This window comes from Thermobia domestica, chromosome 9, assembly GCF_964235325.1.
Source record: "Thermobia domestica chromosome 9, izTheDome1.hap1.1, whole genome shotgun sequence".
In the NCBI taxonomy this organism is placed as follows: domain Eukaryota; kingdom Metazoa; phylum Arthropoda; class Insecta; order Zygentoma; family Lepismatidae; genus Thermobia; species Thermobia domestica.
Window position 1 is genome coordinate 245,514,077 of NC_137462.1, and position 18,552 is coordinate 245,532,628.

The window sequence follows — 18,552 nt, forward strand, 5'->3', positions numbered from 1 at the left end:
AACTCTTCTCCCGCGTCGTAGACGCGTAGGCTAATCATACAGCCACAAGGATGCTCTTAATTCCCAGTAGAGTGCATGTGGCTCGGATGCCAGTTATTCGTTAGTTGATGTGCCAAATAACCACAATGATGAAAAAATAACCTTAAACTGCAAATAAAATTTCGTCAGAAGTTACTTTTTCTACAACACATAATTTCACTGTCCATAGAATGCGAAGATCCAACTTTGATCAACGTTATTTGCGATTATTCCGTTGAGGCGATGAGAAGATAAGTAAATTATTTTTTAAAATTACTTTTTTGTAGAACTATACGCGACGTATTTACTAACGGACACTGTAAGATATACATTACGTAAGTAAACAGTGAACTTATCTCTGTATCTGTGAATCAACGAATCAAAATGGTGTCAATCAACATTTCCAAAGTTCGATTGAAAATACAGTCAAACGAGTATAAGTACATTTTTAATAATTATACCTACTAGAAAGTTAAAATCATAAGAAGTTAGTGCTTTTACGTGTTTTGGACAAGGAAGTGAGAAAAAACATTATTGCGCTCCCTAATGTTCTGATCTTTTGCAGTCAACACAAGTAACTTTATCTTTTATGTTTACTGTTCTACAGAAATGATGACATATATATAGGGTGTTTCAAAACAACACCGACAACGTTTGGGAGGTGATTCCTGACACCAAGATAAGACAAAATGTATAGACCAACCTGGGTGCACAAATGCTTTCTTTCGCAGTTATAGGCTGCCGAAAATATGTAAAAAATGAACTTTAAAGGCCCATAGCTCCAAGGGGCTGCGGTGGCTTAGTGGTAGAGCGTTCACTTCTGGTGCAAGGGGTACCGGGTTCAAACTGTACTCCCGCCACGTAAATTTTGTGGTGGACAAACACCGTGTGCGTGGGTTTCCTCGGGGTTCTCGTGTTTTCTCCCACTTTCTTCATTCCACCATTTCATTCATTTCTCATCATCACCGTCTCCTTTAGCCTAGCCGGCATAAGCGTGGGACGTAAACTCAAAAATTTCATTTCATTTTTTCTATAGTTCCAAAACTATGGGACCTACTGTAGTCGGGTTAAGACTTCACTTAGGAACCAGAATGCGCCCTATCCAAATATCCATGTTTCAGAATCGTAAGATACTTCCCCAACAATTTTTATAGAGGTAGTTGGTGAGTACTTCAAACTATAAGCCCGTAGCCAAATTCCCTCTATAAAAATTGTTGCTGAGTACCTTAGGATTCTGAAACATGGATTTTTGGATAGGGGACATATGACTTCCTACGTGAAGTCTTGACCCGACTACGGTAGATCCCATAGTTTTGAAGCTGTGAGCCTTTAAAGTTCATTTTTTCATGTTTTCGGCAGCCTATAACTTCGATAGGAAGTATTTGGGCACCCAGGTTCGTCTATACTTTTTGTTTTACTTGGTGTCAAGAACCAACTCCCAAACGTTGTAGGTGTTGTTTAGAACATATATGAGGATTTTACGACAAATTGCATTCAAATTACGCTAAATATTGCATATTCATAAATACAATGTGGAGGCCCACATGAAATTTCCAGGATCGGCGCCCATGGAAAAACTATATTATATATATATATATATAGTCTAAGTACTCTTTTTCCGTAGTTTACCATATAGTACTCAAATTCAGAAAATTTTGTTGTTTTTTTTTCATCTGATATCCGACTGTCTTCTGTCAACCAAGCCTCTGACATACTGAAAGTATTTGGAAACTTGTCCTCAGCTCCAGGAATATATTCATTCTTGTCCAGAGCTCTACGGAAATAGTTTCACATGCAAATGCTGTTCTGTTCACCATTTAATTCCTTTGGAGATTTAACATCCCTTTAAAAGACATAAATCTGAAGTTTGTTGTAGGATCTAAATTACGTATTTCCAATGAAATCGAACGTAGGTCTCCCGCACAGAACGGAATTAAACCGTCTAACCATGAAGAAACTTCCTTCGATTTGAATATGGAGGAAAAAAGTTATAGAAATTTCCTCCTTCCCCCCCCCCCCCCCTTAGAAAAGGAAGTTTTGAGAACTCTGGGACACGTATCCAATTATTTCTAATAAGGAATTTAGAGCACCAAATTTTATTTTCTTTAACTTGCGAGGTATATATATATATATAAACGTTTCAGTTAAAGTAAAAAGGCTATAGTACATATTACCACGATGAGTACAATTCTGAACTGAAAATTGTGAGTATTAAATGTTAAATGGGTTCAAGTTTTTTCTTCAAGTCTCCTATACAATATGAAATGAATAAATCAATACACTGTTAAAATTCTTGACTAACTGTAACCTTTCTTTGTTTTAACTTATTAAGATCCTACCATCATAAAGTTAGGATGCGAGTTTCACACTTACATTCAACTAGTGTCCCAGAATAATCAGAAATAACGCATTTTTTTTATCTGTTTTAAGCAAAATAAATTTGATTTCAATCATGAATTAAAAAAAAAAAAAACTTTTGATTTAAATCACATTAAAACAACAAACCCTACTGAAAACTTGAATAGTTACTTGGATATTTTTCGTAAGAATGGGAGTTAGTAACAGTGAGGCGTATGAAATCTCAGGGCAGCCCTGCACCTAAGCATAGACTAATGGTCTTTCCGGATTCATATCCTGTGGTCGAGATCTTGACTGACTTTTAAAAATAATAATCCTTTAATTCCACCAAGCGTATACCTGGATACTACCTTTAATTTTAGTACACCTTCTCTCTCTTTTTTTTTTTTTTCCTATTGTTCTTGCTTGTTAGTGATTCTAGTGTACATTGACACCTCAGGCTGTATCTAAAGATTTTAAGTACAAGACGTCCGTCCAGCTTAGTCATAACAAAAGAAATGAGACCAAGAATTTGCAAAAATGAAGGCAAGTTCTGATGCACAATACCTTGCCATTATACATCAGAAAGTGGCACTGCCTCCGTCTGTCACTGTCACAAACATATATTAATACATTTCTATATACGCACCCTTAGTACCACGACAGACATCCATTCTGTACTCTAATTCCATTCAAGTGTTACATAGCATGGTAGACATGAAGCTGTTAATTCCCTGACGAATTCTGGTTCTTAGACCGTTTACGTTCTGTACATGTGTGCAATACACGAGATCTTTAAGGTAGCTTCAAAGGAAAAAAAAAAAAATCTAGAAGGGAAAGATCAGATTATCGAAAAGCCCTGGCAAAAAATGCTGAAACCTCGTCCAATCAATCGTCCGGGTAATTGTGTATCCAGAAAGCTACGTCCTGTTTGCAAAATGTGATGGAGCCCCTTTCTACTCAAAAATGGTACCTGGTGGAAGGCAAGGTATGAAATTTTGAAGTATGTCTGTGTCAGCAAAAAACAATGGGCCCATGATCCAGTCTTTCACAACGCCACACCACACATTCCGTTATGATGAGTCACGTTCAACTTCAAGAAGCATATGTGTTTGTCCATTTCACGCTGGTACCTTGTCGTGACGTCCCCGACTTGCAGTCACGACGAAATATATGTTGCACTAGCGTCACGGACTTCAATTCGGCAAAGGTTAACACACAACATCTTCTATTGTAGAGTTCACTCCGCCATGTTTAACAACTGTGCCCATGAGCATCTCCGCAACACCGTTTCGTGTTATACATAAATTGCAAAAGACAGCAGTGCTGTACATATATAGATTTCTATTGTGGCATGTATTAGAAAAAGTTTTAAATCTTCTAGAAATACATGATATAATCACAGACTTTTGTCACCTGAGCGTTACTTAAAAAAGCCAACTTCAGTTACCTCGAATTTCCAAGGTCAGTATCATATATATAAAAGAGAGAGAGAGATCTAATCTAATAAACTGAAATTTTCTCTAGAATTAACAAGAAAAAAATACATAGCTCACTACTACAAACTAGTGAAATTTACGGATACAATACCTTTCCAAATACTCTCACTGAAATTATATGAATATAAAATAAAAGCTTCAGAACTGTTCTAATTTATTGCTAACACATACACACATGCTTAACTCGAGGCCGCAAGGAAATATCAAGTGATGCGTAACATCCTGTCCACTTACGCTTAATAGCATTACCAACCCATTTTCTGAAACCCAAAATACTAGAATTAAAACCCAAACCACTCCTTAAATCTTCATGATGGAAAAAAAAAAAAAAAAGTACTTTTGATCTTAAAATTACCATAATTTTTGTTAATTATAGATGCATATAAATACACTACTACACTTAACTGGCTGCAAAAATATTCAAGATTGCTTTATAACATGTATATGTGCGCTGTAAAAGACTTAATATCAAGATGGATAAGTGAAGCATTACTGATGGCAAGAGATATACAGCTGGCAATTCTATCACATTTATTTAAGGAAAGGAGAGAACTTTACAACTGTCGACTTCAATAGTAAATATTTTAAATAGATAGTTTGTTATTTCCCAAAATATTTTGGTTTTAAAAATAACGTTCCGTATAATGTTTATTTTAGATTTCTGTTTAAATACTTATGCCTAGAAAACGAAGCTTTATACTTAGTAATCGAGTAAACGTGTCTAAATATAAGGACGCGCATCTTCAGCGTTGCCACAAAAAGTTCTAAACAAGTTTCCGTAATTGCCTCCGTCTTACCATACACTTTTAAAAATTTAATTGACGAAGCCTGCTCTTGAAAAAAAATGTAATAAAACATAAGCTTAATTTGAATTAAAACACAATTTTATTAAAACCAGATTTGTTTTTAGTTCTACTAACAAAAAAATACTTGTACTATTTCCATTTGAATTCCTCTCGAATCTTGAAAATTAATTCCTTTTCTTTGGAGGTTTTTACATAAATTAACATGTTTCTAACGGAAGAAATTACAGCAAATCTCAATACTGACTTCGTAAAGACGCAGTTAAAAGTTTCAATGGCTTATTCTCCCTATTACCCTAATTAGATAATTAATATTTTGTCATAAATTATCATGTTTCTTATCTTTATTCTTAAGGATTATGCATCAAAACTATGCATGGCAAAGCGTATTGCAGGAACGAAATTATGGCTCAGGAAAGTCAATCACGCACGTTGTAAAACTTCGTGTGGAGTCATACGAAGCTATATCGTCGCACGGACACAGATTTCATTTTTGAATTCAGCTTCCCTAACTATCTATCTATTTTGGAATGCTTGACACCAACCCTTATTTCAGATAGTAATTCCTCTGTACCTATTAACGTATTTTTTTAAATTCTTGATAACCTTGAGTTCTTTGCTCGGACAATTTATTTGTACAGCGTTCTGTATTCACGAAGAAATTAAATGTCGACTAAACGCAGGGAATACGTGTTATTATTCAGTTCAAAATCTCTTATCATTGCAAATTCTGTCGAAGAATTTGAAGCTCAAAATATATAAAACGATAATCATGCCTGTTCTGTATGGTTGCGGAACATGGTCGCTTACTGAGGGAGGACCACAGACTGAAAGTATTTGAGAACAAGAGCCTGAGATGAATATTCGGACCCAAGAGGAACGGGAATGGGGAATGGCGGAAACTTCATAACGAAGAACTACATAATTTATACCCTTTACCAAACATTGTTAGGGTCATCATATCTCGGAGGCTCAGGTGGGCAGGTCATGTAGACAGGATGGAAGAAAGTAGGAACGCTTTCAAAGTCTTAACTGCACGCCAATCGGAAAACGATCATTAGGAAGACCCAGATGCAGATGGGAAGACAATACTAAGATGGACCTCGCAGAAATAGGAATACAAAGTAGAAACTGAATTCAGTTGGCCAAGGATAGAAGTCAGTGGAGAGCTTTTGTAAACCTTCGGGTTCCATAGGCCATAGAGTGAGTTAGCGTTCTGCACGAAACTGAAGGATGTACAGAGTCGGTCCCGCGGTAACACAAATAGCTTGCTTCATCTACCACTATTTCACTATCAGTGTCGAAACCGGAAGTCGTAGATTTCTGTAACTTTTGGTCTGAATAAAGGGATACGGGAAGGTACAAAATCCATTCTATGGATGATGAATCTGTATCAAAAACCCATTTCTCGCTATTTCTTACAGCTTTTGCTCTATAGAAATCACTATTGATGTTAGTAGTGGTACTAAATTCCTACCACTTCCAGTTTTAGTAGAGGCTAGTTGGGGCTCTGCTCCCAGGTCCCCTCGTTCACTCGGCCTACGGCTTCCCATCTCTTATGTATCAACCTTTACATCACGAGTGAATTTTGTATATTTGCTCTTAATATTTCCTGAATTTGGCCAGTTGGGGATTCGCCCCCAGACCCCCGCGCTTGATCGGTCTACGGACCTGCAACTCTTAAACCCACAATTCTACCGAATTTCAAGTTTCTTTTCCTATTTCAACTATCTAAAAGAAAAAAAATTGTATTCTAAGAAAACTCCCATTTAAAGAACATGGGAATTTTTTTATCCCCCCTTTAGACCCCTTAAAAAGTAAAAATATTAATTTTTGGCAATTTTCTTGTCGGTTAGTCCATGCCAAATCTCATTCTATTCCTGTTGGAAGTACCTAATACATATTTTGTATTTTGAGGTGTAGATGTCCCATATAAATAACATGCGAAAGATTTTTCAGTTCCCATAAAACCACTCTTCAGTTGGAAATTTTTATTTTTGGTGATTTACTTAGGTAGCGCTAACGAAAACGTACTAGCATACATAATTTCAACAATTCCAAGAACCTAATATATGAGATAATAGGTCGAAAAAGAGGCCCATTTAAACAACATTAAGAATTTCCTCATTGCCCCTTTAGAACCCCTAGTTAAAAATATTCACTTTTGGCAATTTTCCTGTCGGTTAGTCTCGAAAAGCTACAATTACGTCAAATTTAATCATTGTAGTCTTACAAGAAGTGCCCAATAATTTTGAGGTGTAAAACGTGTCCCATATAAATAACAAGATAAAGATTTTTCAGCTCCCCATAAAACTACTCTTCAGTTGGAAATTTTTATTTTTAAGATTTACTTATGTAGTGTTAACGAAAAAGTACAAGCATACCGAAATTTCAAGTTTTCATTCCAATTCCAAGTTCCTAAAATATGAGATTATAGGTCCAAAAAAAGCCCATTTAAATAACATGGGGAATTTCATCCCTCCTTTAGACCCCCTAAAAAATTAAAAATATTCATTCACTTTTGGCATTGTCTGTGGGTTAGTCCCGGATAGTTACAATCATGCCAAATTTCAACTTTCCACGTCAACCGGAATTACCCATTATTTTATGTCAGTTCAAGTAGTTTTATATATAGTTAGGATAGAAGATATAAAGGTGGGGTAGACATATAATATATTCTTTAGACGCTGAATCGATTCCAAATGAACGCATTTCAGTAGCTATTATCATTTTTGTTCTATGATGAATGATGATGAAACATGAAATTGTTTATTTCTACGATTTACAGTTCGAATAGAGTGTTAATGGAAGAGAGAAAACCTATTCTTTAGATGCTGAATATCTTTCTCATTATCTCTTTAACGTTCTATGAGACTTTCCATACTTATAAGACAGGTAAACATAGCTTGGAAGTCTAAAACGAAATTAAATTCCCCTATTATGCCCTGTGTGCTACAGGAAAAGGATGATAAAATAATAATGAAAGAATTAGTGGATTGAAAATAATAAAAAAAGGAGAGACTTCACGAAAACCCGCTGATACAGTCCGGCATGATTTAGAATTCAACCCAAGACTCTTCGCACTATCTTCTATCACTGAGACAATGTTCCTCATTTATAGTTTTACCAATATTATTGTACGTGCTTAATGAGCAAAAGGAACTTACTCCACAACAGACGGCAATTCTGGAGCTCTACACAAATATTTATGTCCATAGCCTTTCACACCGTCAAACGGTATAAAAAATACCGGAGGTTGAGTGTTTGATCTGGTTTCCAACGCTTTCTCGTACAACTGAAAAAAGAACAAAATTACAATATATATAATTCTTCCTTTGTTTTTCTTTTGAAAACTTATCTGTACAATAAATTAAGTTTGTTCGTCTAAGCCTCTATAAAATACATGTAACATTCACTATCCCACTCTTAGGTATAAATTCATAGCTTTCAAAACAATATACTGGCGTGCAAAAGTCAGAAATATAGCGTTTGAAACCAGTAACGTAAAGGATCGAATTACAACTCTGGCGCCCAAGGCTATACTTCAGGAAAATGTAGTTGATGTCTCTTAAATTACAGTGATAAATTGTCGTTCACAATGAATTCAATATTCAGTCATAGTTGTTGAATGCACGTTTATACGGCAGGATCACTCGAAAAGAGAAAAGTGTATTACGATATGTAATACAAAAACGCCTACATAAGAAATTTCTAGCACAATAAATCAATTTATTCTGTAATATGTAAGTAGCCCAGTCAAATGTAACAGTCAAATATATGAGGCTAGGACTAGGCACTAGCCTACTCGACGCAGGTGTAAATTCATCGGTAGTACAGCGCGTCAAATGGTTGGCTTTAGTTACACGCTATTAAGAAACTGATTAAATTTGCTAACAGATAGAGGCAAATAGTAACCTCATTTTCGCTACAGTTCACAGATTTATGGCTGGTCAAATGGCACTCCTTCAACTGGGTGATGCGTGGTCGGCTCATCACCTCCGAGGAGTCAGTACTTCTGGCTATTTGGATTGGAATTTGATACCTCATAATTCAAATAGCTTTCCAATTGCCTCACGGTGCTGAATCAACACCGGACAATTCAAGTGGTCCGAGTTAATAATTCAACTAAGCAGAAATTCATTAATATATCCATTAAGAAAGCATTAAACAAGAAAATGGATGTTTAAATTAAATAATTATATAATTTAAACATTCACTTTCTTATCACAATATTGCGAGCGGTGATTATATTCAATGAGAAAAAGCGGAAAGGCTATTACTCACCGCAAAAAATATGTAGCAGAATTTTCTTCTACATGCAACAGCTAGCGCTTTCGGAAGATGCTACTTCCTTCATCAGCCTGTGGTAGAGTTTACAAAGGATAAAAAACATGAAGGATGGTTAAAAGTTTAGGATATTTAAAAAACAAGTCTTCTGTCAAACATTAAAATACACGGGAATATAAAATTGTGGTACATATTTTTTACGGTGAGTCTGCCTTTCCGCTTTTTCTCATTCATTTTCTTATTTAATGCTTTTTATTCGCAACCGCAGTTAGTATAGGCCCGTATTTATATATTGTGCGCCCATGTGCTCTAAATAATTTGCCGCCCTTCGCACTAAATCCCCCCCCCCCTCCTGGAAACGACCAATATTAGAGTTGAATTTATAGTTTTCTGGGGTCGCTGAGATGAATAGTGACACTTTTAATCCATTCAACTTCAAGGTCATACTCCACTCCACTCCACAGGGAGCGCGCGAGATTTTAAAAGTAATCGAAAACGACAAATATTAGTGTTGAATTCATAGTTTTCGAGGTCCCTGAGTTTAACGGTATCAGTTTTCATGATCTTTAAGTTCATCCTCACCCCTTGGGGTGGGGTGGGAGAGGATGACTTTTTAAATATAATTAGATAAGCTAGCTAATTAGTAACTACTGTAATTAGAGCGAATTAAATACATTAACAAATTTTCTCGCTCTTGCGCGGGACACTACAGATTGCTAGTTTAAAACATTATTTTATTGTGAATCTTAAAAACTATACCAAAATTTTGCCGCCCCTTAAATTCTGCGGCCCTGTGCTCGAGCACAGAATAGCATTTACCTAAATATGGGCCTGAGTTAGTATATTTTGATATACTGGGTGATTCAATAAAAACGTACCAGGCCTATATCGCAGCTAATACTGCACGTAGAGCCTTCAAACAAAGAATTGCATTACCAAATCGTATGTGTAGAATGCAATAAAGTAGTAGCGACACCAGTGGCGTATCGTGAATATCTCCAACGGGAGTCATCTACAAATTTTAACATGGAAACAGGGGTTGGTTGTGCCTCCATTGAAACAAGCGCATTATGGGAGAAACGTCGAGAGGAAACGCCTTGGCATATTTCTTCCTCGTTGGCAGCAACACGGTCGCAATACTAGGTGAAAGTCAGATGGTGCGAGGGTGTTTCCTCTCGACGTTTCTCCCATTGTGCGCTTGTTTCAATGAAGGCACAACCAACCCCTGTTTCCATGTCAAATTTTGCAGATGACCGCCGTTGGAGATATTCACGATACGCCACTGGTGTCGCTATTATTTTTATTGCATTCTACACATACGATTTGGTAGTTCAATTGTTTGTTTGACGGCTCTATGTGCATTATTAGCTGAGATAAAGGCCTGCTACGGGTAGCCGGATACAAGTCTGCAACAACACCTCTAGCGGCTAAATGGGAAAGGATATGACAAAGTTTGTCCTCTAAGAGTTGCATGACATTTAATGTCCTTTCGAACGATTCCAACAGTTATACCACTTTCCATTGCAAATTTTGAAGTTGGCCCCCGTTAGAGGTATTCACGAGACGCCACTGGTCTCGCTACTATTTTTGTTGCATTCTACACATACGATTTGGTAATGCAAATCTTTGTTTGAAGGCTGTACGTGCAGTATTATCTGCGATATAGGCCTGGTACGTTCTTATTGAATCACCCGGTATATGACTCAGAAAGATTTTTGAACATGACTACACAATGCTTTTATTGGTGATAAATTATAACAAGGGGATATAGTCAGTGAACCGACCTCAAAGCTGTGACACACAGCCTCTGTTGCCAAGCCAAAACTGTCTCTGGGCGAGCTCGGCCATCAAATATAGTGATCTTCATTGCTTAGAAGATGGGCTACTTGTTTTAAAACTTTCGTTCAGATCCGGTCATTAGTTACCGAGAAATAAAGCACCACATACAAACAGAGCAGAGCCTGTCCCTGGCCGAGCTCGGTCCTCGAATATAGTGAATTTTATTCATATGGCGATGAGCTACATGTCCACAAATTTGGTTTAGATTAGCCAGAGTTACCGAGACACATATATATACCCGAAGTGAAACTATGTTTACGCCGGGAGCTATTAAAAAAATAAAAAATAAATAAATTTTAAAAAAATCGGGATAATAAATGGAACATTCCGTATAAGAATAATCCACTTTCAATATCACTTCACAAATGGGGAGGAACTGAGCGGGTCAGCCTCCTCTTCGTTATATCACTGCATTGAACCAATTTTGATAATATTTGAAACGTAAGTGGATCCCAGCCAAACTTTGGTTTTTATCTCATAATTTCTCCGGAAGGGCTTATTTTAAATGGAGGTAGAGGAAAGGGAAGTACAGGGATTCAAAAATTTATGTTATATTACAGTACCTCATGAACCCGTCAAGTTAGAAAGATGACACTTGGAATATATAATTCTTACTAAAAATACTCCGCATATCCTAGCGTTTTTCACAATTTCCGCTTCAAGGGGTGCAGGGGGCAACTTCTATATAAATAAAAATAAATGTAACGATGTTTGGCACCCAATTACTACTACATCGCTGTACCCAATTTGGTGACTTTTGGTACATGAATCGGTCATGGCCTAACTTAGGCTTTAACAAAGGCTGGGTAAAAAGTAATGGCAACATTGTTACAATTTATACTTGGGCTAATGCACAGAACAACATCTGTTAAATTCCTTTACTGTAATGCCTCCCATCTCTGTCACCTTCTGCCATATTCGTGGAAGACTTCGTACACTGTAAGCGTGTCAACCTTTGTCGATGTCACGCAGCGAGCATCATATACCATGGGTGATGGTTTCGCTCGTGACATAGTGCTTCCACGATGTGAACTTCATGGTGATGTTTGCACATATCAAACCATCTGCATTAGTTTTACTTCCTTTTCACCTTTTAATCTAGGTGTCCCATGTTTCAATTCTCGGTTGAACCACAACCCTTCTTTCATGCATAAACCAAGTAGCGGTTCGGATGTCACTTTAAGCGAAAGTCTTCTCCTTAATAACCTTGGTATTACGTAAGGATGTTAAGCCTAAACATACGAAATGAAACCAAATTGTATATTTCTGCATGCCTGAATGCCTGTTGTTTTATAAAGAAACCAAGGTTGCTTAAATATATTGATAGAAATTGGCAAAATTTATCGATTGCCTACGTAGTTTCCAACATTAGCTTGGTTTGGACTTTCAATGATAACCACATACTAAATTTGTAATTTAATACCTCAGTTTTAGCGTACTGATTATGATACGTTGACCTTTAAATTTTACATGCAAAGCAATAACAGGATTTTCCCGTTATTATTTTACATTTAAAGTAATGACGGGATTTTCCCGATGGCTAGGGCGGGTTTCTCAATTTAAGAAATTTACTGACCGGACTTCTTTAAGCTTATGGGACCTCTTCCAGCATAACACCGTTGTTGCTGCATAATAACACCAAGGCGAAACAAAGTTATTTCTGTGAATATGTAATATAAATACATAAAGCAAAATATCTAAATCAAAAAAACCTGGTTTAAACTCCCTCCAAAAAACGGGTTTTTGGCATTTTCAAAAACAACTATGGTTCTTGCCAACCCTGCTTACTTTTGTATATAGGAGGTTAAAAATTCTTATTATATACATTAATTAATCCTTTGGAGTTCAAATGTAAATATGTTGAAGTAAAATTGTTTGAAATATCTTTTCGAAATTCATGGTTTATTTTCGAGGTTTTATATTATTATCGGCATCAACCACTAATTAAATTACTTTTTGTGTTATAGAGAAGCGAAACAAAGTCTGCTTTATCAATTTAAAGCAGAATTTTGAAAAAAGCCCAAAATTTCCCAAACGAAGAAGAAAAAACCGAGTTTTTTCCCCAAACAAGCCGGTTTTTTTCCCGAGCCCTTGCATCTCTACCCAGTGGAAGCTCATATGGTTCGGATTTCATATTAAGCTGTAGGTCCACGTCAGATATAGCCTCGCTGCTGAACGGGTCGGTAAACTCAATACAAACCAAACTGAATTCCTAAAAATACTTTTTCCAGTTGCAAATGCAATTAACCATACACGGCGAAGATATTTATACACGAATAATACATGAAATTTCTTTAAATAGCCAAGTACATCTTTCTCAAAAACGTAGTATGCCACTGTATTAGTTTCTATGTCAGTCATTTCCAACTAAATGTTCAGTCACGAAACAGTATGGTCTCTTTCTCAGTAAACCAACCAATCCCTCCTCCCCCCATACACACACACACAAAACGGAATAGACAGGAAACTTAGCACTGATAAAAGACAGTTACAATGGTTACAGGCAAACAAAGCGTAGTTAATGGTCTTACAGACACACTATTTGTGTATTCATGACTAAGGCCGCGCCTCCATTGCATCCGAATGCGATTGCGAATGCGAATGCGAATTTCCCAACACGTGTAAATAAATTGGAGTGCCTCGACTAGTTCCGACCTGCGAATTACGAAAACCGACGAAAAGATGCGAATGCGAACGATCCCAACATGCTGGGATTGTTCGTCCGAATTCGTGCGAATGGAGAGTCGTCTGCAGAGAAATTGAGCGCTACGTGAGAGAAGAAAGTTCGTTTTGCGTTCGTTGCGAGGTGCGGAGATAAAAATGAAAATAAAAATGGAAATAGATGTTGATGTTTTAATAAATTGTGTTTTTGATAAAGTCCCATTGTGGATCCAAGTTCATCCAGATTACCACAAACGACACGTGGTGAACAAATTATGGGCAGATGTAAGTAAAGAACTTGGAGCGGAAGATATGTAAAATTTTCTTTGTTTTTTCTTTAAAATATAAAGATTTACTTAATACACGAACTGCAACTTTTTATTCAATCTATATTTCCTCTTTGTTCCTCAAATAATGATTTTACGAATGCATGTAATTATTAACTAATATGTTTGAAATGGCAAAAACGGGTTTTTTACTCATGGAGAAAATTTTCTTAGAAAGTTGGTTGATTTTGCAATCTCTAATTTTATTTAGTTAATTTATTTTAAAGTAAAAATAGCGATTAGCACAGAAGCATAATAATAACTAGAGCGAAATTCACTCTATTTTGCACACAAAGGAAATTGATATTATTATTATTATTATTATTATTGCTCTGAAAACTTTAAGATGTGAATTTTCAAGCAAAAATATTTCACATTGAAGGTTTGAAAGAGACATTGCAACTTGATTTGCATTCACAAAACTTCGGATGTAGTAGAGGCACATGAATTCGCAGTTCGCATTCGCATTCGCATTCGCGTTCGCAGTCGCATTCGGATGCAATGGAGGCGCGGCCTAATTGTACGTTTCCTTAGCTCAAGCTCTTCTCTCTATCACATCTAATCGTAAAAGAGTGCTCCTACGTTACATATCGGCCAGGTGGAAATTTTTTCTATGATATGCTCTTACACGTATTACAGTAGGATGTCTAAGCTTTTCTTCGTTTATCACAAATCTTGACTACACATGGAAACCAGTCACTTTTTCTTGCTTTTCACTGAATAAATACCTTATGAAGAAACGTTAACAGTACTAATCAGATAATATCATACAGTAATGATGTCAATGCTGATAAGAAGTTAAAATGCGTCCTTAATTTCAATTTCTACTTAAGAAAAAAAACCCTCAAACAGTACTCCAAAGCACCACTTTCTTTCGTATTACGTTAACTTAAGTTTCAGAATAATCACAAAGGTCTTTCATAAATGTATTATGTATTTTGGGCCTCTGTACTTTGTTTCTTCTTATCATCTAAGCATGAATACAACCTCATATCTGAATATGAATCTTTTGCGTACGAAAGATAAAAGTATTTGTAATAACTATTAAAAATACATACCTTTCTCCCTAGGCGGAAAGGCACAACTGCATCATCCTCTGCATGAAAAATAATAATAGGAGCATTGATATTCGAAATATGTTTTTCACTTTCAAACAGAAGATCATTTGATAATGACTCTACGAAGAACCAGTCGAACATAGGCAGTATCTTGAATGGCTAAAAAGGAAAAACAAAATATTAAATAATATTACTAAATTTTATACAAAAGAGAGACGTAAGACTTACTTCTTTTTAAGCTGTCAGTTTAATCACCACATATGCACCGCACTAGCGAACCAATTTACTTTCTGGAAGAACAAACGTACAAAAGCACGAAAACTTTCTAAGACAGCATTTCAAGGTATGAAAAACACGAAAATTAATAATTTTCTTGTGTTATTTTCGAACCTATCTCTAGTAATTGAGTAAACTTCATATTATTCGCTTTGCGGATTAATCGAGCCAGCTTTTGAAAGAGAAAAACTGAAGTAATGTCTGAATTACCGCAACTCAAGACATTACAGGGGAAGTTACCAAGGCATATGGTGATGTGTAGGTGTATATGGAGGAGAAACGAAAAGTTGAAAAAGCATGGCTCACGTTGGAGAAGAGTCGCTTCAATCATTTCATTGTATGAGTAGGATTATCCTCTTTTCATCATTACTGATTTACACTACTTAAATACATATTACTAATCTTTAGGACATTTTTGCTAAATGGATGCCTTCTTTACGATGTAATTATTTGTAACGTCGTATTATAATAACAATGTATATTTACTTCAATATTAAAATACATTTCTAAACTTCTTTCCTTCTCTGAGAGTAAGATTTAAATACAGATCAGTTAAGTTGGACACGTAAAAATAATTAATAACTGTAATACCAAAAATCACTCCACTGTTCCTCCGACTGATTACGACAAACCATACTCAACCAAAATCCATTCACATGCTACGAAGAAATGCACGAAAATGTTACACTACAGCAAGCGCCACGCACTACCTTGAAACTTCATTTGCGCTTGATCAAATTCTCCTGTAACAGTGTTCAAACTATGTTCTTGTTTGTATTGCAATAGATGAGTATTATTATTTCATATCTGGAACTTAAATATACACTAATGGAAACACACCTAGGAACATTCAGTTGAAATTTACGGTATTCTAACCGAAATTTGGTACACATGAAGATAGCGGGTGTAACACTCAAATATGGGGCGTGCGGGATATTCCGAACATGCTATGCAGGGTATTTGAAAACATACACCACTCGCAGTGGTGGTGTGTAACTACCTCAACCGGCCATATTAGCTGTTCGGGCAGGTAGACGGTTGTACAGTCGCTGATTATTTGTCTCCTGTATGGTATCCCACGCTTGTTGTAGATTTTTGAGTACCTAGGGGATGGTCATTGCAAACATTCGACTGGCGGTTACACAGTGTCCACTATGACAGTATACCGGGAAAAATACGATGTATTTTTCTTGCGGAATGGAGACGCTCGTTATCTTGATGAGATCAGAGGACAGGACTGACAACTGTATGAGTGCACTACATTGAACATACTTCCCGGAATGAAGACTTGACAAGAATAAGATGTTTACTGTCTATAGGAAAATTCGGAACCCCAGGTGTGCAGCAAACTGAACTTTCGGCTCATATGCACGTCTATGGACACGCACACATCTGAGATACAAACGACTCTTATTGCTGAATGCTGAATACTACCGCCAACCATTTGCCACGTTCTCGGCAATTAATAGATGTCAGGGGTAACTGTATGAGATGAATGTAAACCTCCTTCCAGCAATCGATTGTTTATTATTTGTGTCCATTGGAGGCTAAGGTGGCCCTGATGTATTTTCAGTAGTTCTGCCAATTAAGACAATCCGAATGATTCTTTAATCCGAACGCTCGGCAGTGCATGACGGAGGAACTGGTGGGCATTCTGTTGTGAGAACTCTTTGTCTTGCTGTGGACGACTTTGAAATTTACTAGTAACATGTCCTCTACAAATACTAATATCCCAGCTTGTTCTCTATGGTGACTGGTTCTCCAAGCTAAGATTAGCATGCTCTCCACGGACGCACGTTTTGTGGTGTGAATTTCTTTATATGTATACGACGTAATCGTATGCGATATAATCGCAGAATGTATATGTGTTCTTAAATCGTTTCTACTAGTGTATAATTAAAGTGACTCCACCTACGAGGCTATATGTAGAAACACAGGAGGAGCTCATGTGGTTCAAATTACGCGTTAATCAATAGGTCCCATCTCACATAGCCTCGCCGCTGAAAGGGACATTAAACCCAAAATCAACTCAACTCAACAACTCTTATATGTAGGAAATGTTCTTTTTTTAATGTATTAATTACTGTCAGCAATTTTTACTATCTCCATTTCATTATCTGCACATAAATGTAGATCACTGATAATTTACTGTGAAAATTTTTCATCAGTTTTTCTTGCAGTTTCTATTCGTCTCTTTGAGACTACTAAGAATAAATGAGGAAGATTGTACTTTGTATTTCGTTTGTGCAGAACAGTTACCACATCTAACATGTTCTTTGCCACTGGTGGATCAATCCCGTAATGAAATGAAATGAAATCTTTGAGTTTTACGTCCCACGGTTATGTCGGTTAGGCTAGAGACGGTGATGATGAGTAATGAATGAAATGGTGGAATGAAGAAGGTGGGAGGAAACGGGAGAAGCCCGAGAAAACCCACGCACACGGTGTTTGTCCACCACAAAGTTCACTTGGCGGGGCTGGGATCGAACCCGGGACCCCAAGCACCAGAGGTGAACGCTCTACCACTGAGCCACCGTGGCCCTCACAATCCCGTAATGTTGTAGAAACGCACGCTGCACTCTAATCGGCCATCCAAAGCTGATAAGAGAAAACAACTTTTGTTGCACAACTAATATTAGAGTCCACTTGGATGCTATTACTTGAATCTAGCGACAGTCTCTGAAACCCTAAGCCGTTCAAGTAGTGTGTTTCATTCACTGACGATGCGTGGCTCTTAATCGCCAATTAACATGTTATCACAATACCTGTGAAGTCGGAAAGTACTGTACTCTAAGGATGAGCTTGCTTACGCCAATCTTTAAAATATTCATATTATATTAGTATTCTGTAATACAATACTACAAAGAATGTATACCCGACCAAATAACTGGAAAAAAAAAAAAACTAATGCTAGATACAGTTATAAAGGAGTACGATCTCCGTAATACGGTAAAATTTAAGTAAGAGAAAATTTTCCTTTAATCCACATTCAACAATCAAATCTTCCACATTCAAATCTTAAGCACGAAAGGGAACGAATGACAAAAAAGTGGATTAATAATAATGGAGAGAAAGGAAACGTGAGTACAAAAACCTAACCTGGTGAATGTGTTTTTCATGCAAATAAATCAGATAAAGAAGGCGCATGTGAAACTTACCTTTGCTAAGTGATGCTCTTTAATCTCATCACGAATACAATTGAATGGAGATTCTAGAAATACTCCAACAGGAGGATCCATCTCTTGGCTCAACAAAGCAGTTACGTGGCACGATACCCTGTTGGTTACAAAATCACCACATTACTTACAACTAATACTAGGTCTATTGAAACTTATTTGGTAACCAAGCAATACTAACGCAATAAGCCAACAAAGTTTTGGATGCGTTACCGAATTAGTCAAATGAGTTCTCTTTTAAACTGTTCACTGGTATATATAAGTCAAGAGCA

At 36.7% G+C, this 18,552-nt stretch overlaps 1 protein-coding gene across 3 annotated transcripts in view; it reads right to left on the reverse strand.

Annotated features, from left to right (window-relative positions):
- Positions 1 to 18,552, reverse strand: part of LOC145660647 (lysophosphatidylserine lipase ABHD12) — a 90,674-nt gene that overhangs the window by 20,763 nt on the left and 51,359 nt on the right. For 2 of the 3 annotated variants that reach the window (XR_014126857.1, XR_014126856.1), the window contains 4 exons: positions 18,263 to 18,380; positions 14,829 to 14,987; positions 7,825 to 7,952; positions 3,946 to 4,114 (listed from right to left, as the gene is read on the reverse strand). Coding sequence is in view for 1 of the 3 variants with exons in the window: in XM_081725950.1 (XP_081582076.1) it covers positions 7,825 to 7,952; positions 14,829 to 14,987; positions 18,263 to 18,380 (405 nt within the window). In the remaining 2 variants the exon portion in view is untranslated. The remainder of the gene's footprint in view (positions 1 to 3,945; positions 4,115 to 7,824; positions 7,953 to 14,828; positions 14,988 to 18,262; positions 18,381 to 18,552) is intronic. The other variant, XM_081725950.1, reaches the window with a different exon arrangement.